We start from the raw sequence: 24,847 nt of genomic DNA on the forward strand, positions 1-24,847 counted from the left end.
TGTTATAACCTCCAGTGTGTATAATAACCTAATATATCCACCCAGTATAATAACTCAGTATGGCATCCAGTGAATATATTTGCCCATCATAATATTGAGGGCAAGATTTGTCATTTGCCTTTTTTCCTAGTCGTATGGTATCCTTTGGAGTTTTGTACAACAAATTCTTCAAAATGCCTTGTGAATTTTGCTCAAAATAAAAAAGGGTCTTTATTTGTGTCTTTAACAGTTTTTGCAACTTTTTTTTTTAAGTTGCAATTGATAAGTCAGAAGAAAATATCCAAAAGCCCCCGACAATTCCCACTGTAGTGAACATAAAAAAGAGGCGAATACATATAAAATAGACTTTAGAAAGGAGCAAACTAAAGCAAGGCTATGGTGTAAATGAAAAACAGTTCAAAAACTAGAAAAAAAAGGCACAAATGCGTAATGAATCAGACCCAAAGTGTGTATGAACCTAACTAGTATAACATCCAGTTTATATTTACCCAGTAATTTTCAATGTGTATAGTTACCCCGTGTATCATCACATATATACTTACCCAGCATGACAATGTCTGTTTATATTTACCCGGTATAATGTCCAGTTTGTATAATACCTACGTATCAGGTGCTGCAGTGACTCACTACCATCATTTCTTTTTAGGGGAACTCCGGCCCTGCCGCCTTTTGGCTTCTCCTGTTTCTTCTGAAGAACCCTGAGGCTATGGCTGCCGTCCGAGCAGAAAGGGAGAATTTGCTGAGAGGCCACGAGATGAGACACATGATTAGCCAGGAGACCCTGGACAGCGCCATTGTCTTAAGTGAGTAAGCCCCTACCTGGGTAAAGTACACGGTAAAGTCAAATGTCTTTTTTCTCTAAGGCCGAGGTCACACTAAGCAACGCAAAATACGGTCAGTATTTTACGTGCGTAATACGGATGAATGACCCCTAAATAGTGCTCCGTATGTCATCCGTAAGCAAGGTGTGGTCACGTATTTTGCGCATGTAAGCATCCGTATGCCCATCCGTATAGCGAGATTTTCTCGCAGGCTTGCAAAATGGACATTTAACGGTTTTGAGGCCTGCTAACTATTTAAATCATCAGCCTGCACCCTATTTATTGGCTCAGGAACAGGTGGCAGCCTCCATTCTGTCCATTTGTGACCTTGCCTTCACTAGGTGTGTTGGTGTTGTATGTGCAACATGGCAGACAGTCTTGAGTTTCAACACAACTGAGCAGGTTCTCTTCAACTGGCTTTGTCACGCCGCTTTGGCCAACCATACCCAGTGATAGTGGATCCGCGGAGGAGGAGACGCATGTGGGTCCATCCACTTTTGAGGCAGCGACTCACAAGAGGTCATTTTCACCGCCTCTATTCTTCTATGCGGGAGCATCCTGCAAAATTCTACCAATACTGTCGCATGAGCCTTGCAACATTTGATAGACTCTTGGAGACAGTGCACCCTGGGCTAACCTTTCTGGACACAAGGATGCGCAAAGCTATATCTGCAGAGGAGCGACTTCTTACATTACGGTATGTACTACACAACCACATTCTCTATGTTCATAATGTGTTGGGCAAAGTATGTTTTGTTTTGGTTTAGAGAATAATTTTGTTGCCCTCATCTTAGTCCACATATATTTAAACTTACATACCAGAATGCTATGTATAATATGTACTGAATATCACGTAGTCATTATGCTAGAAAATATATGTGTGTTAGTAGATATGAAACAAAAAAAGTTTGGTATGTATATAGCTGGTATTCTTATCATTTTTCCCTTGTAAAATGTTCCATTTCTGTTGTTCTTCAGGTTCCTGTCCACAGGCCTGTCTTATGCCGCCCTCCACCATGAGTTTCTCATTGGAAAATCTACCATTTCTGGCATAGTCAGGTCGACATGTAGTCAAATATGGTCAAGACTCCATCAATTCGTCATGTCCGAGCACAGGATGGAAGACTGGTTTAGGATATCAAGGAACTTTGAGGAGGAATGCCAGTTTCCTAATTGTATTGGGACCCTTGATGGCAAACATATCCGGGTGCGTAAGCCGCCAAACTCTGGCTCCCAATTCTTCAATTATAAACAAAACTTTTCTGTTGTATTATTGGCTCTGCCCGACCCTCAATACAAGTTTATAATTGTCGAAATTGGGGCCTATGAAGGACGGGAGACTCTCGAGTCTTCAATACTTCCATTATGGGTCAGCGGCTACGCACCGACCAGTAGGATCTAGACTTACTAGGCTCGTTAAAGGGTCAACATTGACTTTTAGGATTGCTACCTCCAATAGGTGGCACTAGAGTTCTAGTCCTCTTCCTCTCTGAAGAGACAATTTGCATAATTAGCATATTTCCCAGAGGAGCATTGCGGCTTTAAGTCTCCTCACCTCGACATGCTTAGCATGTCATTCTCCGCAAGGAGAAATGATACTTCTTGGATATGGTCAGACGCCTCTCTCACAGCCAAACCAGATCTTCTCCCACTTTGCACTGATGAGGGGCAGTACCCCGAAACACAGTGTCTGCAAATGGAGATTCTGGCTTGGCTTTTATCCTAAGTCATGTAACTAGGCTCGTTAAAGGGTCAACATTGACTTTTAGGATTGCTACCTCCAATAGGTGGCACTAGAGTTCTAGTCCTCTTCCTCTCTGAAGAGACAATTTGTTATTTTCTTGATACGCTTCATTTTTCCATGTGTAAACATAGAGCTGATGTGCCTTGCCAAAATGGTCCATTTTTGTCTCATCTGTCAATAGGACATTCTCCCAGAAGCTTTATGGCTTGTCATCATGTAGTTTGGCAAATTCCAACCTGGCTTTTTTAAGATTTTTTTTTCAACAATGGTGTCCTCCTTGGTCGTTTCCCATAAAGTCCACTTTGGCTCAAACGACGAATGGTGTGATCTGACACAGATGTTATCTTGAGCTTGAAGTTCACCTTTAATCTGTTAAGAAGTTTTTCTGGGCTCTATTGTTGCCATTCATATTATCCGTCTCTTTGATTTGTCATCAATTTTCCTCCTGCAGCCACGTCCAGGGAGGTTGGCTACTGTCCCATGGAGTTTAAATTTCTGAATAATATGTGCAACTGTAGTCACATGAACATCAAGCTGCTTGGAGATGATTTTATAACTTTTACCTTAACATGTTTGTCTATAATTTTCTTTCTAATCTCCTGAGAAAACGCTTTCCTTCACTTCCTCTAGTCCATGTTGAGTGTGATACACACAATGCCACCAAACAGTACAGTGAGTATCTGTAGCCCTCTATACAGGCCCACTCACTGATTCCAAGATTGTAGACGCCTGTGATGCTAATTAGTGGACACACCTTGATGTAACATGTCCCTTTTGTCACATTATTTTCAGGGGTACCATCATTTCTGTCCAGGTTTATTTCATGAGTTTTATTTTTTTTAATTCTGTGGAAGCATGGTTGAAAAGCAGTGTCTGACTTTCATTTGTTCATTGTCATAGATTTTTGATTTCTTATTACTTTTGTCAGATTCAAGTTATTTCTGTGACCGTTGTGAGTTTTTCTGTTATTAAACGAGGGGTACCAACAATTTTGACCATGTGTGTACCTCAGTATAATAAATGAGCTTTGCTGTGCTGGCTGCTGCGCTCTGCGTAGGCAGAGACTTTTGACAAACTAATCTCATCTGTTGTGGTTTACATAAACGACATGGCAGAAAAGGAGTAGTTAATGAATAAAGACAGTTTGAATAATGTGGGGTGTGGATGAATAATGTGCAGCGCAGATGATGAATAATGTGCGGCACAGATGATGAATAATGTGGGGTGCAGATGATGAGTAATGTGCAGTGCGGATGATGAGTAATGTGCGGTGCGGATGATGAGTAATGTGCGGTGCGGATGATGAGTAATGTGCGGTGCGGATGATGAGTAATGTGCGGTGCGGATGATGAGTAATGTGCGGTGCGGATGATGAGTAATGTGCGGTGCAGATGATGAGTAATGTGCGGTGCAGATGATGAGTAATGTGCGGTGCAGATTATGAGTAATGTGCGGTGCAGATGATGAGTAGAGTTCGGTGCAGATGATGAGTAATGTGGGGTGCAGATGATGAGTAGTGTTCGGTGCGGATGATGAGTAGTGTTCGGTGCGGATGATGAGTAGTGTGCGGTGCGGATGATGAGTAGTGTGCGGTGCGGATGATGAGTAGTGTGCGGTGCGGATGATGAGTAGTGTGCGGTGCGGATGATGAGTAGTGTGCGGTGCGGATGATGAGTAGTGTGCGGTGCGGACGATGAGTAGTGTGCGGTGCGGACGATGAGTAGTGTGCGGTGCGGACGATGAGTAGTGTGCGGTGCGGACGATGAGTAGTGTGCGGTGCGGACGATGAGTAGTGTGCGGTGCGGACGATGAGTAGTGTGCGGATGATGAGGAGTGTGCGGTGCGGATGGTGAGGAGTGTGGGTCGCAGATGGTGAATAATTTGCGGTGCAGATGATTCCACACTGTCTTTATTCATTGCTAAAAGCTGCATTGACAGTTTTACACTTTTTTAAATACTAATTAGGATTAGCATTGAAGGGGTTGCCTGGCTTTCGGCTGCAAATCTACAGTCACTCTGTGTGACTGAAGACTTGTGAATTGCACTGTGTGTTCTGAGGATTCTATGGCGACAGCGAAGGGAGTGCAAGTATGTGATTTGCATACTTGTGGTCACATGCCAACTAGATGCATGTACACTTGCACTGAGGGAGGCCTAACACGTCTGGTCAGAATGTGTCTGGAAATATGCAAATAGCTGTCGGTGCCAGCATTGGAGAATCCTCACAGTGAGCAGTTTGAGCGTGTGAGGATTCACAATTCTGCAGGCACATAGGTTCACTGCAGACTTGTAGTCTAAAGTTGATCAACCACTTTAAGGTTGGAGCTACAGATTGGATTAGCGTTAGGCTTATGGTTAGAGTTAGGGTTAGGTTTACATTTATAGATGGGGTTATAGATAAGCTAATAAAATTGTTGCATTGACATAAACGGAAAATTTAAAAAAAAATAGTTAAGATAATATAACAATTAATAACTTGTATTTCTGATCTCAACAAAAAGAAAACAAAACAGATAAAGGTTAATAGGACAAACTATAATTACATCAGAATTTTCAAATTACAATACATGTGCTGTACTGGACTGGTTGAAGGACTCGGGGAGGGCTAAAAGTTCACACGTTAAGGGACGCAAAATTCTGGCCTTGCCTTAAACTCTAGCATCCCACTCAATGACACTGAGAATACTGATATCTTCTGGATCGCATGCGTTAGAGGAAGGGGAAGATTGAGAACGGGAATCTTCAAGCAGATTTGTGATTGCTCCTCTGGTGCAGAAACAGGAAAACTGTGGGAGAAGCAGAGACTGCAGCGATCACACACCGCAACATATGATTAAGGTGATGAGTCACAAAACAGGATCACATGTACTGACACATATGAGCACAGCTATGACAGGTACGGTTATCCTGTCACTAATAATAAAAGGTGGACGCCACTATCCAGCGGAATTACAGCCCACAGCCTTCATATATAATTCTTCATGAGTATTATACGTATGACACAGGTGACTTGTAATATGCAGATTATACTCCGTGATCACAGACAGGCTTATTTGTGGTCTTTACAGACAGCGCATTAGAGGAGAGCCTGCGCTTAACCACCGCGCCCTTCGTCACACGGGAAGTGCTGTCTGAGGTATCCCTGAAGCTGGCGGATGGCAGAGAATACACCCTAAGGAGGGGAGACAGGCTTTGCCTCTTTCCCTACGTCAGTCCTCAGATGGACCCGGAGATCCACCATGAGCCACAGGTAACTGCTGCAAAACGTACACACTGGACACACAGGGCAAATTGTAACATCTGCCTCAAGCTGGTGCTCAACTGCCCCCCCCAGACTCATCATAGCCAGTCTTGATGGTCCTCACCTAGGCAGGAACTTGAGACTCGGCCCATGAGTCCTTCTCTGAGGCTACACAATATTTACTGGTTTGGGGGTACAGAGGGCAGATAGATATATGATCATCCCTGAAGTGTAAAAAGGGTTGGGGGAGCACTTAGGTAAATGGTGATCTCTTTTTCCAGATGTTCCAGTATGACAGGTTCCTCAATGTGGACTATTCTGAGAAGACAGATTTCTACAAGGCCGGCAAGAGACTCAAGTACACCAGCATGCCCTGGGGCGCCGGCAGGAACATATGCATTGGAAGGTTCCATGCAATCAACAGCATTAAACTGTAAGGGAACGTGAGTTGATATTATGTGCACCCTCTGGCAGCATGCTGCTCCGAGTCCATTCACTGATCAGGCAATAATTAGCTTTTACCGCCACATGTCACTACTAGGCGCTCACCATTCTTTACCGCTGTGCACCTTCCTGACACTTTAACTCTTTCACCCATTTTATCCTGAAACCAACAAATTCCAGAGGAGTCCGACCACAAGATACCTTGAAAAAACATTTGCACCATTTCTACGGAGATTTCCTAGCTGATAGACAACTAATATGAAAAAAAGAATTGTCAGGATCCAAAATGATCTCCGTTAGGGTATGTTGATATAAAAAAATCATTCAGAGTTTCATCCAGAAAAGTGGGATGATTTTCTTTTCCATCCCATTTTTCTGGGTGAAATACTTCTTGTACAGCAGCTATTAATCATTCACAGGACTATTCACAGTTTCCTTTGTTAGAGAATTGCAAGGTATCCATAAAAATTGGATGCTTTATTATGGCTCCAAACAGTATCCAATTTTTTTTCAGCGCCCCGTAGACTTGAATGGCTGAGTCTCATACGATTTAGAAACTAGTGCACGCTGCAACGTTTTTTCACACGCATAATCAGTCAATGAAAAAAATTGCATAATATGCGTCCAGATGCTGTCCGTTTTTTCTCACGTACAATACTCGGGCCAAAAATATGGTCACGTTAACTAGCTCTTATGGTGACCAGATGAAATTTGGGGAGGGGAGTCCAAGGACAGATCCACATAGAAAGAAGATGAAAAAGAAGATTTGCCCAAAGCTCAGGACATGGAATAGGGAGGTCAATGGAGGCAGGATGTCCACCACCAAAGCTATAAGGTATATAAGCTTCCCTCCAGTCTGGAGTAGAAAGAGAGCCGAGGTTAAGAACATCTGGAGGTTAAAAGGAGGCAGGACGTCCACCAACGAGTCCATAGAAGATTGTTTACGCAAAGTTTATAAGCCACCGTTCAGTCTGGTGGAGAAGCAAAGCAGAGGTGAAAAATACTTGGAGTTTACAGGAGGCAAGATGTGCATCACTGATGCCATAGAAAGTTATTCACCTAAGATCTAGAATATCTGAAGCCATAGAAGGCTCCTCCTTCAAATTGTGTATATATGCATCAGCCCAACCTGGTGAAGAACATCTGGAGGTTACGGGAAGTAGGATATCCAAGACAGAAGCCATTGAAGACTATTCACATCAGAATTACAAGCAGCTGTCTAGCCTGGTTAAGGAGGACATCTATATGTGGCAAGAGAAAGGATGTCCAACATCTGAGTACTGAAAAATTAATCACACCAGATCTATAATAATAATAATAATAATAATAAATTTTATTTTTATAGCGCCGACATATTCCGCAGCACTTTACATTTCAGAGGGGATTTGTACAGACAATAGACATTACAGCATAACAATAATCACATACAGTAGATTATAACAAATACCAAGAGGAGTGAGGGCCCTGCTCGCAAGCTTACAGTCTATGAGGAAAGAGGTAGACACGAAAGGTGGGTGGTAACAGTTGCCCTGATTGTATGGACCAGCCATAATGTTAAGTGTGTAACAGTACAGACAGAGAGGGCTAATGGATGCATAAAGCATGTGGGAACATGATGCTGGGAACCTGGTTATGGTAAAACTTTTGGCTCTGCCACACAGGGATAGGTTAGGTTAATGTGTTGAGGCGATAGGCCAGTCTGAATAAATGCGTTTTCAGGACACGCTTAAAATTGTGGGGATTGGGGACTAATCGTATTGACCTGGGAAGTGCATTCCAAAGAATTGGCGCGGCACGTGTAAAGTCTTGGAGACGGGAGTGGGAGGTTCTGACTATTGAGGATACTAACCTCAGGTCATCAGCAGAACGGAGGGCGCGGGTAGGGTGGTATACTGAAACAAGGGAGGAGATGTAGGGTGGTGCTGAGCCATGGAGGGCTTTGTGGGTGAGGGTAATAAGTTTATACTGAATTCTGGAGTGGATAGGTAGCCAGTGTAATGACTGGCACAAGGTAGAGGCATCGGTGTAACGATTGGTGAGGAATATGATCCTGGCTGCAGCATTCAAGACAGATTGGAGAGGGGAGAGTTTTGTAAGAGGGAGACCGATTAGAAGAGAGTTACAATAGTCGAGACGAGAATGAATAAGAGAAACAGTAAGAGTTTTTGCAGAGTCAAAAGTAAGAAAAGGTCGAATTCTAGAAATGTTTTTGAGGTGCAGATGACAAGAGCGAGCCAGTGATCGAATGTGGGGGGCAAAGGAAAGCTCGGAATCAAGTATGACCCCAAGACAGCGGGCATGTTGCTGGGGAGTAATAGTGGAACCACAGACGGAAATGGCAATGTCGGGTGTAGGTACAATAGTAGCGGGAGGAAACACAAGGAGTTCAGTCTTTGACAGGTTCAGTTTCAGATATAGTGAGGACATGATATTAGACACAGCGTTTAGACAATCGCCAGTGTTTTCTAGAAAGGCTGGCGTGATGTCAGGAGAAGAAGCGTATAATTGGGTGTCATCAGCATAGAGATGGTACTGGAAACCAAATCTACTGATTGTTTGACCAATAGGGGCAGTGTACAAGGAGAAGAGGAGGGGGCCTAGAACCGATCCTTGAGGAACCCCAACAGTAAGGGGAAGGTGAGAGGAGGAGGAACCGGCAAAAGAAACAGTAAAGGAGCGGTCGGAGAGATAGGAGGAGAACCAGGAGAGAACTGTGTCCTTGAGGCCAATGGAATGGAGCATAGTGAGGAGGAGCTGATGATCCACAGTGCCGAATGCTGCAGAGAGATCCAAGAGAATTAGCATGGAGTAATGACCATTTGATTTAGCTGTTAGCAGATCATTAGAGACTTTAGTGAGGGCAGTTTCAGTGGAGTGTAAAGAGCGGAAACCGGATTGGAGAGGGTCGAGAAGAGAGTTTTCTGAGAGATAGCGGATAAGACGGGAGTGGACCAGGCGTTCCAGGAGTTTAGAGATGAAGGGAAGATTAGAGACAGGTCTATAGTTAGCGGCACAGTTTTGGTCGAGGGATGGTTTTTTAAGTAGTGGATGTATGATGGCATGCTTAAATGAGGAGGGAAAAATACCAGAAGAGAGAGAGAGGTTAAATATTTTAGTTAGGTGAGGGGTGACAGCAGGGGAAAGGGACTGGAGGAGATGTGACGGAAATGGGTCACTGGTGCAAGTAGTTGGGCGAGAAGATGCAAGGAGCCTGCTTACTTCTTCTTCTGTGACTGGTTCAAAATCAGAGAATGAGTTAGATGCAGTGGGGGAGGGAGGACAGTGCATGGTATGAGGGGATTTGGAGATAATTTCCTGTCGGATCTGGTCAATTTTTTCTTTGAAGTAATTGGCCAGATCGTCAGCTCGGAGCTCCGTGGTTGGGGCCTGTACTCTTGGATTGAGTAGAGAATGAAAAGTGTCAAAGAGACGTTTCGGGTTATTGGACAGTGAGATGAAGAGGGTGTTGAAATAGGTTTGTTTGGAGAGGTGAAGGGCAGTGTTGTATGTTCTAAGCATAAACTTAAAATGGATGAAATCTTCGTGTAGATTGGATTTTCTCCACAGACGTTCGGCGCACCTGGAGCACCGCTGCAGGAAACGTGTTTGCACCGTGTGCCAGGGTTGTCGCCGTCTGCGTTGTGGTGTTCTATTTATAGGGGGTGCAAATTCATCCAGGGCAGTTTGAAGTGTTTCATTGTAATGCTTCAATGCAGAATCAGGACATGAGAGGGAGGAGATAGGGGCCAATGAAGACTGCAAGTTCTTCAGAAGTTTCTGGGTGTTAATGGCCTGTATGTTTCTATAAGTCTGGACAGTGGGGGTGACCTGAGCAGCCTGGCAGTTCTTTATAGAGAATGAAAGAAGATTGTGGTCAGAGAGCGGGAGAGGGGAGTTTGCAAAATCATCCACTGCACAAAGCCGAGAGAAGACCAAGTCGAGGGAGTTTCCGTCTTCATGCGTTGGAGAATTAGTAAGCTGCGAAAGGCCAAATGAGGAGGTTAGAGATAAAAGGTGAGTAGCAGATGGGGAGAGGGGAAGAGCAATGGGGATGTTGAAATCTCCCATGATGAGGGTAGGGATGTCACAGGAGAGAAAATGTGGAAGCCAAGTGGCAAAATGATCCAGGAACTGATGGGAGGGGCCGGGAGGACGATACACCACCGCCACTCGCATGGAGAAGGGGGTGTAGAGTCTGACGGCATGGACCTCAAAAGAAGGGAAGACAAGTGAGGGTACTTGAGGGATAACCTGAAAGGTACATTTTGGTGATAGGAGCAGACCAACGCCTCCACCAGCTCTATTGTCTGATCTTGGGGTATGAGAGAAGTGTAGCCCCCCGTATAAAAGAGCAGCAGCAGCGGTAGTGTCTGACTGCTGGATCCAGGTTTCAGTAAGAGCCAGGAGGTTAAGAGAATTAGAAAGGAAGAAGTCATGAATGAAGGAGAGTTTGTTACACACTGAGCGAGAATTCCAAAGTGCACAATTAAGAGAGACAGATGGCATGCAGGGAATATTAATAAGATTAGAGGGGTTTCTGAGTGTAGCAGTGGGGGGGTTTGACTTTCTATAACATGGGGGACCAGGGTTGGGAGCAATGTCTCCTGCAACTAGGAGAAGGAGGATAGAAAGAGTGAGCAGATGGTTAAGTGATTTGTGAGAGCGTCTCTGGTGTTGAATGGTGGGACTGGCTGGATCTGTGCAATTTAACAATGTGAAAAGAGCGTGAGTGCTATACATAGGAGAGGAAAGAAGCGAGGGGCCAATATGGATGGAGTGTGGAGAGTTAATGCCAGGGCGGTGGATGTGTGTGAATGCAGCGGCCAGGATATAAATTACACAAATGCATATGGTATATATTTGTTGTACTCCAGATGTACAGGGAGTAGATGTATATAAATGTCTTACCTGTCTCCTGCCCTGTCTAACTGCCATGTTATAACTGCCAGAAGTACTTTGATACATGTACTTAGATTACATGTGCATAAATGCCACCCCTGCATAAATGCTCCCCCTAGCTAGGTCTGAATATATAGGAGGTTAAGGCTAAGTTTTTTTTTGGTTTTTTTTGGCTCTCTCTTCTCGTTAATCAATCACACTAAATTGAGACACCAGGACCCAATAAAATGTTGTGGTCAAATAAACACATGTCCAGCACTACATGGATCATAAAGCACTTTGAAAAGTTTCTTGACCTCACAACATAAGGGGACAAGCAGAGTAAGTTGAAAAAAACTATATACCAGATATAAGCTTGCAGAGTTGAAAACACAGAGATAGCATTCAGGATTAACTGCTTGCTGACATTGAATGGAGACACAGGAGTGGATTCAGAGATATAAACTGTATATAAACTGTAAACTGTATTCTAGCTTGATGGAAGAGAAAACAATATACAAAGATGCATTTTAATTTATAAATATTTGATATGTGATTTTTAGCAAGTGAATTTTATTATAGGGCATTGAGCGGTTTTATTTTAGGATGGTCATAACAGATGAGGAATTTGAGAATTTTTTTTCCTAGCAAAATATGTATGAGTTTAAATGGCCAAATCTGATGAACAATTTCATCATCTGCAAGATTAGTTTGATAGGTCACAAATACAGGTGCTTCTCATAAAATTAGAATAACATCAAAAAGTTAATTTATTTCAGTTCTTCAATAAAAAAATATTATATATATATATACAGCTCAAAAAAATAAAGGGAACACTAAAATACTACCTCCTATGTTATAGTGTTCCCTTTATTTTTTAAGCAGTGTATATATATATATATATATATATATATATATATATATATATATATATATATAAAAGAAAAAATAGGCAGCACTCAAATTAAATGTGAAAAAAAAGTGGATACTTTTTTTCACATTTAATTTGAGTGCTGCCTATTTTTTTTACTTTTGTTAATTTGGCTGTTGGGACACTGCTGAATAGGTTTTGCACCAACTATTTAATTTTGGTAGTGCTGCCCTTTTTTTGATATATATATATATATATATATATATATATACACACACACAGTGGGGAAAAAGTAGTTTTTCAGCCACCAAGTATGCAAGCTCTCCCACTTAAAAAGAGGACAGAGGCCTGTAATTGACATCATAGGTAGACCACAACTATGAGAGTCAAAATGAGAAGACAAATCCAGAAAATCACCTTGTCTGATTTGGCAAGATCTATTTTGAAAATGATGGTGAGAAATATGAGTATGTGTGTGTGTGTGTGTGTATATATAGACCAAAAGTTTGGACACACCTTCTCATTCAAAGAGTTTTCTTTATTTTCACTCTGAAGCTCTGAAGGCATCAAAACTATGAAATAACACATGTGGAATTATATAATTAACAAAAAAGTGTGAAACAACTGAAAATATGTCTTATATTCTAGGTTCTTCAAAGTAGCCACCTTTTGCTTTGATTACTGCTTTGCACACACTTGGCATTCTCTTGATGAGCTTCAAGTGGTAGTCACCGGAAATGGTTTTCCAACAGTCTTGAAGGAGTTCCCAGAGATGCTTAGCACTTGTTGGCAGGTTCAGTATACCTTCAATTTTGAATAAATCCCCAACAGTGTCACTAGCAAAGCACCCCCACACCATCACACCTCCTCCTCCATGCTTCACGGTGTAGAGTCCATCTGTTCACCTTTTCTGCGCCGCACAAAGACACGGTGGTTGGAACCAAAGATCTCAAATTTTGACTCATCAGACCAAAGCACATATTTCCACTGGTCTAATGTCCATTCCTTGTGTTCTTTAGCCCAAACAAGTCTCTTCTGCTTGTTGCCTGTCCTTAGCAGTTTATTCTGCCTTCTGGCACGCTGACACGATGTGCAATCCAGCATACAGTATAAACCACAGCTCTGTCTTCCAAAATAAGCAGATTGTTCTCTGTAGTCTAACTTGTTTATTTGTGAAGAGTATAGAACATGCGCGGTAAAACTACAAGAAATACAAATAACATGCATAAGCATTGGGCAGATGATCACAGCTAACACAATCACAGAAGTGTACATTGAGATGCAAACATTACATAGGAATACATTAGTTTATGATTACATTTACTGAGAACTGGCAACTAAAGGGTTAATGACATCTCTTGGCTGCTAGACAGTAAATAACACCTCTCTGAATCACTGCATTGCAAGAAAGATTAAGCTTACCAGATATGCTTTAGCCGGGTAGTGACTCAAGTAGAGAAGTTGCAGGAAAACCAAAGGTTACACAGGAGGACAAAATAACATGTGCATCCTATGAGATCCACAGAAGCAAAATGGCCCTTCTTCATCCCAGAATACATTGCTTCCTTCCCACAAAGCACTGCTTTAATATCATAGTGCATTGCTTCTGTTAAAGTCACAGGCTTTATAATGCTATTGAAGACACTGCTAATAAATTCAGCCACCACTAGATGGTGTTATAATTAACCCAGCACATAATAAAACATTCTTTGCCCTATTAAGAGGGCAGAACACAGTTGTTTACTAGCAGCTATTTTACCATGAAGACCTGCTGCACAAAGTCTCCTCTTAACAGTTGTTGTAGAGATGTGTCTGCTGCTAGAACTCTGTGTGGCATTGACCTGGTCTCTAATCTGAGCTGCTGTTAACCTGCGATTTCTGAGGCTGGTGACTCGGATGAACTTATCCTCCGCAGCAGAGGTGACTCTTGGTCTTCCTTTCCTGGGGCGGTCCTCATGTGAGCCAGTTTCTTTGTAGCGCTTGATGTTTTTTGCCACTGCACTTGGGGACACTTTTAAAGTTTTCCCAATTTTTCGGACTGACTGACCTTCATTTCTTAAAGTAATGATGGCCACTCGTTTTTCATAGAATCATAGAATTGTAGAGTTTTCTTTACTTAGCTGCTTTTTTCTTGCCATAATACAAATTCTAACAGTCTATTCAGTAGGACTATCAGCTGTGTATCCACCAGACTTCTGCACAACACAACTGATGGTCCCAACCCCATTTATAAGGCAAGAAATCCCACTTATTAAACCTGACAGGGCACACCTGTGAAGTGAAAACCATTTCCGGTGACTACCTCTGGAAGCTCATCAAGAGAATGCCAAGAGTGTGCAAAGCAGTAATCAAAGCAAAAGGTGGCTACTTTGAAGAACCTAGAATAAAAGACATACAGTATTTTCAGTTGTTTCACACTTTTTTGTTAATTATATAATTCCACATGTGTAAATTCATAGTTTTGCTGCCTTCAGAGTGAATCTACAATTTTCATAGTCATGAAAATAAAGAAAGCTCTGTGAATGAGAAGGTTTGTCCAAACTTTTGGGCTGTACTGTATATATAATTACAAACAGAGTGAACTATTTCAAGTGTTTATTTCTGCTAATGTTGATGATTATGGCTTACAGCCAATGAAAACCCAAAAGTTATTTATATCAGTAAATTACAATAATCAACAAAAAAACACCTGCAAAGGCTTCCTAAGCATTTAAAAGGTCACCTAAGTCTGTGTCAGTATGCTCCACAATCATGGGAAGACTGCTGACTTTACAAATGTCCAGAAGGCAGTCAATGACACACACCACATAGAGGGTAAGGCTACTTTCACACTAGCGTCATGCGTCGTTTTGGAGAAAAAACGCATCCTGCAAAGTTGCCCGGAGGATGCGTTTTTTCTCCATAGACTTGTGTTAGCGACGCATTGCGACGTATGGGCACACGTCGCATCCGTCATGCGACGGATGCGTCGTGTTTTGGGGGCCGCGACGCACACAAAAACATTACATGTAACTTTTTTTGTGCGTCGTGTCCGCCATTTTCAACCGCGCATGCGCGGCCGAAACTCCGCCCCCTCCTCCCTGGACATTACAATGGGGCAGCGGATGCGTTGAAAAGCTGCATCCGCTGCCCCCGTTTTGCAAAACTTTCACTACTTGCGACGGTACGTCGCCCCGACGCAGAGCGACGTGCGTCGCACGACGCTAGTGTGAAAGTAGCCTTAGCCACAAAAGGTCATTGCTAAAGAAGTGCTGTATCCTCGAATATTAATGGAAAGTTGAGTGGAATGAAAAAGTGTGGTAGAAAAAGGTGTACAAGCAACCGGAAATATATATATAATTACAAACAGAGTGAACTATTTCAAGTGTTTATTTCTGCTAATGTTGATGATTATGGTTACAGAAAAAGGTAGAAAAAGGTGCACAAGCAACCGGGATAACTACAGCCTTGAAAGGATTGTTAAGAAAAGGCCATTCAAAATTTGGGGGAGATACACAAGGAGTGGACTGCTGCTGGAGTCATTGCTTCAAGAGCCACCACACACAGACGTATCCAGGACATGGGCTACAAGTGTCACATTCCTTGTGTCAAGCTACTCATGACCAATAAACAACGCCAGAAGCGTCTTACCTGGGCCAGGGAGAAAAAGAACTGGACTGATGCTCAGTGATCCAAGGTGTTGTTTTCAGATTAAAGTAAATTTTGCATTTCATTTGGAAATCAAGGTCCCAGAGTCGGACCCCAGGCATTGATGCAGGAAGGCACACACAGGAAACTCAGGAGCAGCATGATGGATGAAGTGGAACCCAGCAGGGATGAATGCAAGCAAGCACAAAGCGCAAAAGCACAGCTGGTGGTGCACACCAAACTTAGGACGAGAGTCTCAATCCCAAGACACAGATGTGTGTCTACATAGGCCTTAAATAGGTCTATGTCATTGACCCACTCTGGGCAACCTGCAAAAACCAACTTGGAGCACAGCAGAGGGCAGCAAACCCAGAGGAAGGAAATGGAGCCTGGGATACCCGGGACCGGTGTGTCACATCTAGGCAACAAAAAATTACCAACTAGAGATTTAAAAGTTAATTACCAGAGGCTGTAGCTATAGAGAAATGACATGGGTCCTTCTAAGACCAAGAAACTAAGATAATGAACCACCATTGTTTGAGCTGCCAGAGATAAGTCAATGAAGGAAATATAGGTAGTGATGTTTGTCATTTAAACTGGGTTTATGCTAGCTGACCAGTGTGAAACAACTGCAGTTCTGCAACATGTTTTCCAATTAGTTATCATTTAATAGACTTTTTTAACATGCAGACTCTGCTTCAGAAGTGAACAGAACGATCAAAAATAGATTGCTCTGGGTGCAAAGGCTGCCATTGTTCTTGGCAGCACAGGTCCTGTTTACACTGAACAATTTGCTGCCCAGAATGCTGTTGTTTTAACTAAGCCAAAAGATCATTTCATTCAAATGATCATCTGATCATCCGATGAGCGAGCTTTTTGCTCGCTCACCGGATGATCAGTTCCTTGTTTACACTGTCCGATAATTGTGAAACGAGCGTTCGTTGGAATGCCCTTTCTAAATAATCATGCAATTTATATGCACCTGAAATGTGATTCGGACCACTCTCAGACAACCTCCCTCTCTGAGCAAGCACCCTCTGGTAGAGTACTACCATCACAATGCACACTACCCTAAGAGCACCGTTAATGCTAAGCACTAGTGATGAGCAAGTATACTCTTTGCTCAGGTCTCCTCGAGCATGCTCGGGTGGTCTCCAAGTATTTTGGTGTGCTTGAAGATTTTGTTTCTGTCGTCTCAGCTGTATGATTTACGACTGCTAGACAGCTTGAATACAGGTGCGGAATGCCTGTTTGTTAGGGAATTTCCACATGTATATAGCCTGTCTACCAGTCGCAAATCATGTAGATGAGACAACGAAAACTAAATCTCCGAACACGCCAAAATACTCGGAGATCACCCGAGCATGCTCGGGGAGACCCGAGCAATGATGCTACTCACCCATCACTACTAAGCACACCATAACCACTAAGAAAGCCCAGCTCGTTCTGTGAAATGAAGGATTGTCTTGATTCAACTGAAGAAGGAAAAAATTTAATAGTTTCAATTGGGCTTGGGAAATTTTTTTTTAACCAGAAATCAGCACTGGCTGCATCTTTGGCTGAAAAGGTCCAATATTGTCTGATTTAGTCTGCAATGTGTTTGGGGACATTGACAAATGTTTGATCTTTTGTCCAATGAATGGTCGTTCATCGGTGCACTTTCATCTGCGTATGAGCACGCTACCCTCAGTAAAAGCGCCACCCTCGCCAAGCGCATCACAATTGCTAAGGACACTATCCATTAGGCGCACATCTGTATTCGTATTGTTTCTTTCATTTTTGAGGCTTTGGTGTTTAAAGATTATGTGAAAGATTTATGAATTTCAAGCATTCTGTATTTGTCCCCATCCTCATCTATTTGACAAGGGGCCACACAAACCCCCACTAACAAAGCTTCTCTCTTTCAGGTTTGTCTGGCTAATGCTCCTCAATTTTGAGTTTGAACTGAAAAACCCACAGGAAACCTTTCCAGAGTTTGACCGGAGCCGATATGGATTTGGGGTCATCCAACCAGTAGGCGATGTGGTCTTTCGATATCGAAGGCGATATGAACAGATATCTATTTAGTAATGGAACATGAAACCCTTAGGGTCAATCTGGTCCTCAGTGACCTGACACCGTCCCAAAATCCATCAGAACCAAATAATATGGTCAGACTGAAACACTGGAAGGGATAAGTTGAAGGAAAGAGGGGGGATCACTGCCCAATATCATAGGATAGATTCCAACAGCACAGGAAACACAACGCACATCGACATCCAGATGGATCCTGCAATTAACCAACAAGTTTCTCCTGCAGCCACTCACTGAAAAATTCAATCCTCTATTGTTTTACTGTAAATAGCATATACATGCAGACAATAAAGGATTTGCATTTTGTCTCTATATGTCTTATATATCTCTAATCCTGTATATCACATCTCCTAATCCTTGAACACGATGTCGAAAAAGAAGTTATAGGTGGCGCAGCAAGTGTGACACAAAGTCTCAAAGTGGAGGCAACAACAGAGCCTCCCGAATCAGCGTGTAACTTGAGGTCAGTACTGCGAAGATTGTCAGTCACTGTGGGGAGTGCCGACCTGTCAGGGCTCTCGGGTTTGGGAGTCTACAATAAGTTCAGCTCTATCCGTGCACAAGTTGCGCGAGCAGGGAAGGAATGGCCGCCGGAAAGGCCTACTGATTGGCGTGGAACAGCGGAGATGGAGTCAATCTTCTCCTTGCACGTACTCTGTCTTCCCACCAGAAGTGCTCAGCCCCTTTTATATCCACCCCGCCCCCTACAGTCAGGTGCAAAGGTCTGCTCCGGACAGAAAGTCCTTCCCCTGGAATCAATGGTGACAGCCCTGACAGTTCCAGCCCTGGCACACAAGAAGCCGACCTAGCCCGGTCCATCTCCCTACATAAGCATAAGATAACACATAGTTTAGAGAAAGTGGGATAAGCATTGTAACTGTAATATGCTTAGTGTATACTGTTATAAGATGCATAGTGTTTGTAAGGGAGATCTGCCCAGCAACAAGTTGAAGAGACAAATAGTTAATTGTTTGGTCTGGACCAGAGTGGGAGCTGTTAGGGCCAGTAAAAAGTAAAAACTGCTCCCTGTTTCTACAGGAGAGTTTGTTTGCTAAGTGACAAGGTGAAGTTCAAGGTGCAGTGGGCTTATAGGAGAGGCGAGTAAAAAGTGTTCTTAGGCAAACTGTGAGTGAGCCCCCTCCATGGATGAAAAGTAACCCCACACATGAATGGTCACAAGATGTTTTACTGTTGGCATGACACAGGACATGGTAGCACTCACCTTGTCATCTCCAGACACTCATTCTTCCAGATTCTCAAACAGTCTGAAGCAGCGTCGGACTGGAGCACCTTGGGCCCACCAGAGAAAATAATTCTTGGAGCCCACTATGTAGCTACATAGAAATAAATGCAAGACCACCAATTGTGCTGTAAAACGTGCTAATATCACGGTATAACATAAGGTAGTACATGTCTTAATTATGTAGCAGGGGTTGGGGTAGCCCTCCTCATAGAATATAAAATAGCGTCCTCATAGGGTACAATGCAGCCCCCTCATAGTATATAAAGTAGCCCCATCATAGAATATAATGCAGACATCATATAGTATAATGTAGCCCCCTCACAGAATATAATGTAGCTCCCCATAGAATATAATGCAACCAGCATCATAGAATATAATGTAGCTCCCCATAGAATATAATGCAACCAGCATCATAGAGTATAATGCAGCCCCCCATAGGGTATAATGCAGCCCCCTTCATATGGTATAATACAGCCCCCCCACAGAATATAATGTAGACCCCTCAGAATATAATGCAGCCCCCCTCATGGGGTATCATGCTGCCCCCCCTTATATGGGGTATCATGCTGCTGCCTCATACGGGGTATCATGCTGCCCCCCTCAAACGGGGTATCATGCTGCCCCCCTCATGATATATATATAACACTATACTCACCTCTCCTCGCTCCCATGCTGATTCCGGCAGCGGGTCTGCTCCGATGTCAGCACACAATGGGGATGTCATCGCGCACCCGCTGTGTGACAGAGGAAGAGGGGAATGATGGGAGAGGGAGCATCATGTGACGCTCTCTCTTCCATTATTGCGACACACACTGGGAGGGCAGTGCTGATGCCGGGTCCCCATGACTTTTAGCCCCATAGCGGCCGCGTTGGATGGGGGCCCCTGGCGGAAACTTATAGTGGGCAGTGATAGCCACAGCCTGCAGCAAACACTGCCCTTTTAATATTCACTCCTCTCCACGCCCCTGGGGTCTTGGGGAAGCGTGAATATTCATTTCACGTTAGCAGCGGGAAGATGCTTTGGCTTCCTGTCACCTGCTGCTGCTCTGCTGGCACCGGGGGCGCCCATAGAAGCTGTTTGGTGTGCCGCTATTAGCGACACACCACTGACTAGGGGCCCCTGGAGCAGCAGGGGCCATAAGCAGCTTCTGGCCCTATATCCCAGCAGGTGTTAGTGCCTGGGCCCACAGGAAAATCCTCCGGTTCTCCAGTGGCCCAGTCCGACCCTGGTCTGAAGGGAGTTTCATTAGAGAAACTAACTTTATCCCAATCCTCTGTAGGCCAATCCCTGTGCTTCATGCAGAATGTAAATCTGTTCTTGATGTTTTACTTAGAAGAATTGCCTTCTTTGCTCCCTTTCTTGACACCATGATAAAAAAATCTTTTGCCTCACTGTGCATACAGATTGACTGACACCAGCCTTCTGCCATTTCTGAGCAAGCTATGCAGTAGTATTGAACCAAACCCATAGATGAATCTTTTTAGAAGATTTGCACTTGCTGGACTTTCTTGAGTGCCCTGAAGCTTTCTTCACAGTGATGGAACCTCTTTAATTGAAGTACTTGATTCTATAAATATTTAATATAGGGGCAATCTTAAAAGCAGCAATGTCCTTGCCTGTAAAGCCCTTTTGAAGCAAAGGAATGATGTGTGCACATATTTCTTTTCAGGGTAACCATGGTTAACAGAAGAAGACATTGCTTTTAAGCTCAACCCCATTTTAAAATAACCAACCTGTTGTCTTGTCCACATTACCTCCTGAGTTAAGAAGATAACTGAAATTATGTAAGCAGGTCATTTTGTGGCAAGGGTGATATTCAGTGTAAATTGGATTTTTGTGAATAATTTAGTTTTCATGGCAAGAAATTACTTTTGTAATTTTTTCAATTCATCTAGGTACTCTTTATAATAAGCTAGTGATAATGCAAATTGCTACTATAAAAACTAAAGCAGAAAAATTTGTAAAAGCAAAAACTTGTCAGTCTCAAAACTTTTGTGCATAACTCTACTAGGGATGATATGCGCTCAAAAGAAAAAATGGAGAGTATCAGCAGAGTACCAGGGAAGAGGAGTAAAAAAATGGAGGACAGGGCAAAATAGCAGAGATGAGATTAGCGTTAAAAATGTAGGATAGGGCAGAGTACCAAAGATGAGAACAAGCAAGAGTGCTAGAGATGAGAATACCAAAGATAAAAAAAATGGAGACTTAGAAGCATGGTATCAGGGATGAGGAGTTAGAAAAAGGAGGGCAGGGTGTTGTCTCCTATCTGTACGTCTTGCTTTTAAAGGTACTGTCACACTTAGCGATGTAGCAGCGATCCCGACCAGCGATATGACGCTGTCAGGATCGCTGGTGCATCACTAAGTGGTCGCTAGTGAGCTGCCACACAGGCAGATCTCACCAGCGACATCGCTGGGGACGGGGGTCGCTACTTACCAGTCACACTAGGCGATCCTCCGTCCTCCCACCCGGCTCCACGCTCGTCGCTCGTCTCTCCACAGGAAGCGCCGCATGAAGCTGACGACGAGAAACAGTCCAGCCTGTTATCGCGCAATCAGCGATAAGCAGTGGGGGAGCGGGTCGTAGGTAAGTATCACACACAGCGATATCGCTAGCAATATCGCTATAACGTCACAAGTTATAGCGATATTGCTAGAGATATCGCTTAATGTGACAGTACCTTAACTCTAGAGCACTTCAAAGTTTTCAGAGATCCATAAGGGAGTGTTCTCCAACACCAAAGAAAACTACGTAGTTAATACTTAGACTTTAGACTTTAAAGTTTTGTTGACCTCGGCCCAGAAATCACTAATATTTATGCACTGAAAGTGGGAGCCGAGGGACAGCCGCCAAATGTAGATAGTCTTGAAAGGTGACTTTCAAGAGGCTGGAGATGTAATGATAGAGAGTAAACTTTAGCAATTACAGAAAGTCCGTACATTTGTCCCAGAGGAAAGTGAAATGGGTAGGAAAGTATTGTTCAGGGGATTGATTGATCCACTTAGTTTGAATATGATTCCCAGAGAAGTCAAGAAGATTTTTATGATACTGGACAGGGCTCTCCAGAATTTAATAAAAAAACAAACAAAAAAATGAAAACTATGTAGCAGGTAAGTCCTTAATAGAGAAAACATATTTGAAGACTATTGTGTTAGAAGGGAATCTGAAAATGATAGAAGTAATGCAGACATGCAAGCATTGCAGACATCGCAAGAAGTGCTGTAATCAGTGGTGCAAATCAGGTCCTTAATACATATTGCATACCCTGGATGAGGCGCCAGAAAATGGGACCATAAAGGGTCAATGACAATAACAAGTAAGCGACCATGCATGAGGCTAGAGTGGACACTTGGTGGTATGATTCCTTGGGGTTTCTTTTGGGAAGCTTCTCGGACTATGTTACATTGAGTCTCTGCTACAATCTTGTAGGGTTTCCCATGGAAATAATCATGCATAATAAAAAAAATAATTTTATTGGGATACAGAGTTAGCCAGAAAAATTGGTGTAAATACTTTTATTCCCAAAAATGACAAAAGTATTCTAGGAGTGATATCTTTATTGGCTAACCAGAAAAAATATATTTGAAAGCTTTCAGAGCACAGAGGCTCCTTCTTCCGGCAGGTTTACAAATGAATTAAAAAGACGAGCACAATATTTGTGAGATATTGCAGCAGGACAATTGTTTATGAGGTGGAAGGGGTGATTCCTCCTAAAGATAAGCCAAGGAAATCAAATTATTATTTTTTTTTATTACAAATGGACAGGTGGTTGAAATGTTCCCTTAGTTATCTGGAGTCCATCTGATGGAGGTGTGAATTGTGTCCATGTAGTGAGTCATAAATCCAGATGTTTAATTCTTTGACAATGGGAGTCAATTTAACATTGTTATCAGTTTGACTTTCCAAATTCTTCTCTCTGTCATCCTTTAAAATGCCCTTTTAGTATTAAGACTTTTAAATTCCTCATACAGTGTCCAGGTCCAGAGAAATGTTTTCCCATAAGTGTGTCCAGCTCATTCTTGATTGTGTGCCTGTGTAGATTCTTCCGTGTCAGGGCCGGCGTTGGCAGCAGGCAGACCAGGCAGCTGCCTAGGGCTCCGCTCCCACAGGGGCCCCCAGCTAGCGGCACATCACGCAGTCGCTATGGGGCCCATGAGGTAGAGGGCCCAACTGCCGCCAGCGCCGACTCCCCCCGCCACCGCATTGAACTATATCAGCATCATAGACGCCAGTACAGTTCAAAGCAATGATCGAGGAGAGAGCGTCAGCTGACTCTCCCTCTCCCATCATTCCCCTGAGCCTCTCACACTGCGGGTGCCTAATGACGTCATATCATCGCGCACCCGCAGTGTGAGAGGCACAGGGGAATGATGGGAGAGGGAGCAGCGCGGGCACGAGGAGAGGTGAGGATTGTGGGTTTTTTTTATATACAGTATACACTCACTGGCCACTTTATTAGGTACACCTGTCCAACTGTGTGTTAAGACTTAATTTCTAATCAGCCAATCACATGGCGGCAACTCAGTGCATTTAGGCATGTAGACATGGTCAAAACAATCTCCTGCAGTTCAAACCGAGCATCAGTATGGGGAAGAAAGGTGATTTGAGTGCCTTTGAACGTGGCATGATTGTTGGTGCCAGAAGGGCTGGTCTGAGAATTTCAGAAACTGCTGATCTACTGGGATTTTCACGCACAACCATCTCTAGGGTTTACAGAGAATGGTCCGAAAAAGAAAAAAAATCCAGTGAGCGGCAGTTCTGTGGCCGGAAATGCCATGTTGATGCCAGAGGTCAGAGGAGAATGGGCAGACTGGTTCGAGCTGATAGAAAGGCAACAGTGACTCAAATTGCCACCCGTTACAACCAAGGTAGGCAGAAGAGCATCTCTGAACGCACAGTGCGTCGAACTTTGAGGCAGATGGGCTACAGCAGCAGAAGACCACACTGGGTACCACTCCTCTCAGCTAAGAACAGGAAACTGAGGCTACAATTTGCACAAGCTCATCGAAATTGGACAGTAGAAGATTGGAAAAACGTTGCCTGGTCTGATGAGTCTCGATTTCTGCTGCGACATTCGGATGGTAGGGTCAGAATTTGGCGTAAACAACATGAAAGCATGGATCCATCCTGCCTTGTATCAACGGTTCAGGCTGGTGGTGGTGGTGTCATGGTGTGGGGAATTTTTTCTGGGCACTCTTTGGGCCCCTTGGTACCAATTGAGCATCGTTGCAACGCCACAGCCTACCTGAGTATTGTTGCTGACCATGTCCATCCCTTTATGACCACAATGTACCCAACATCTGATGGCTACTTTCAGCAGGATAATGCGCCATGTCATAAAGCTCGAATCATCTCAGATTGGTTTCTTGAACATGACAATGAGTTTACTGTACTCAAATGGCCTCCTCAGTCACCAGATCTCAATCCAATAGAGCATCTTTGGGATGTGGTGGAACGGGAGATTCGCATCAGGGATGTGCAGCCGACAAATCTGCGCCAACTGTGTGATGCCATCATGTCAATATGGTCCAAAATCTCTGAGGAATGCTTCCAGCACCTTGTTGAATCTCTGCCACGAAGAATTGAGGCAGTTCTGAAGGCAAAAGGGGGTCCAACCCCTTACTAGCATGGTGTACCTAATAAAGTGGCCAGTGAGTGTATATCACTGAGTACTGGACTGTGGGACCAGTCTCGGGGGAGGGGAGCTGTGCTATATACTATGTGGCTGTGGCTATATACTATGTGGCTATATCCTATGTGGCTGTGGCTATATACTAATGTGGCTATGGCTATATCCTATATACTATTATGTGGCTATGGCTATATACTAATGTAGCTGTGGCTATATCCTATGTTGTTGTGGCTATATACTAATGTGGCTGTGGCTATATCCTATGTGACTGT

The 24,847-nt window shown here is 43.4% G+C and overlaps 1 protein-coding gene across 6 annotated transcripts in view; it reads left to right on the plus strand.

Annotated features, from left to right (window-relative positions):
• Window positions 1-18,011, plus strand: part of PTGIS (prostaglandin I2 synthase) — a 125,453-nt gene extending 107,442 nt beyond the window's left edge. For all 6 annotated transcript variants that reach the window (XM_073580513.1, XM_073580512.1, XM_073580510.1 and 3 more), the window contains 4 exons: window positions 647-803; window positions 5,634-5,815; window positions 6,088-6,239; window positions 17,534-18,011. In XM_073580513.1, coding sequence (XP_073436614.1) covers window positions 647-803; window positions 5,634-5,815; window positions 6,088-6,239; window positions 17,534-17,693 — 651 coding nt within the window. In that variant the 3' untranslated portion in view covers window positions 17,694-18,011. The remainder of the gene's footprint in view (window positions 1-646; window positions 804-5,633; window positions 5,816-6,087; window positions 6,240-17,533) is intronic.
• Window positions 18,012-24,847: the final 6,836 nt, after the last annotated feature.

Source organism: Dendrobates tinctorius, unplaced genomic scaffold (assembly GCF_039654945.1).
Source record: "Dendrobates tinctorius isolate UK_male_01 unplaced genomic scaffold, ASM3965494v1 ptg000065l, whole genome shotgun sequence".
Lineage (NCBI taxonomy): Eukaryota > Metazoa > Chordata > Amphibia > Anura > Dendrobatidae > Dendrobates > Dendrobates tinctorius.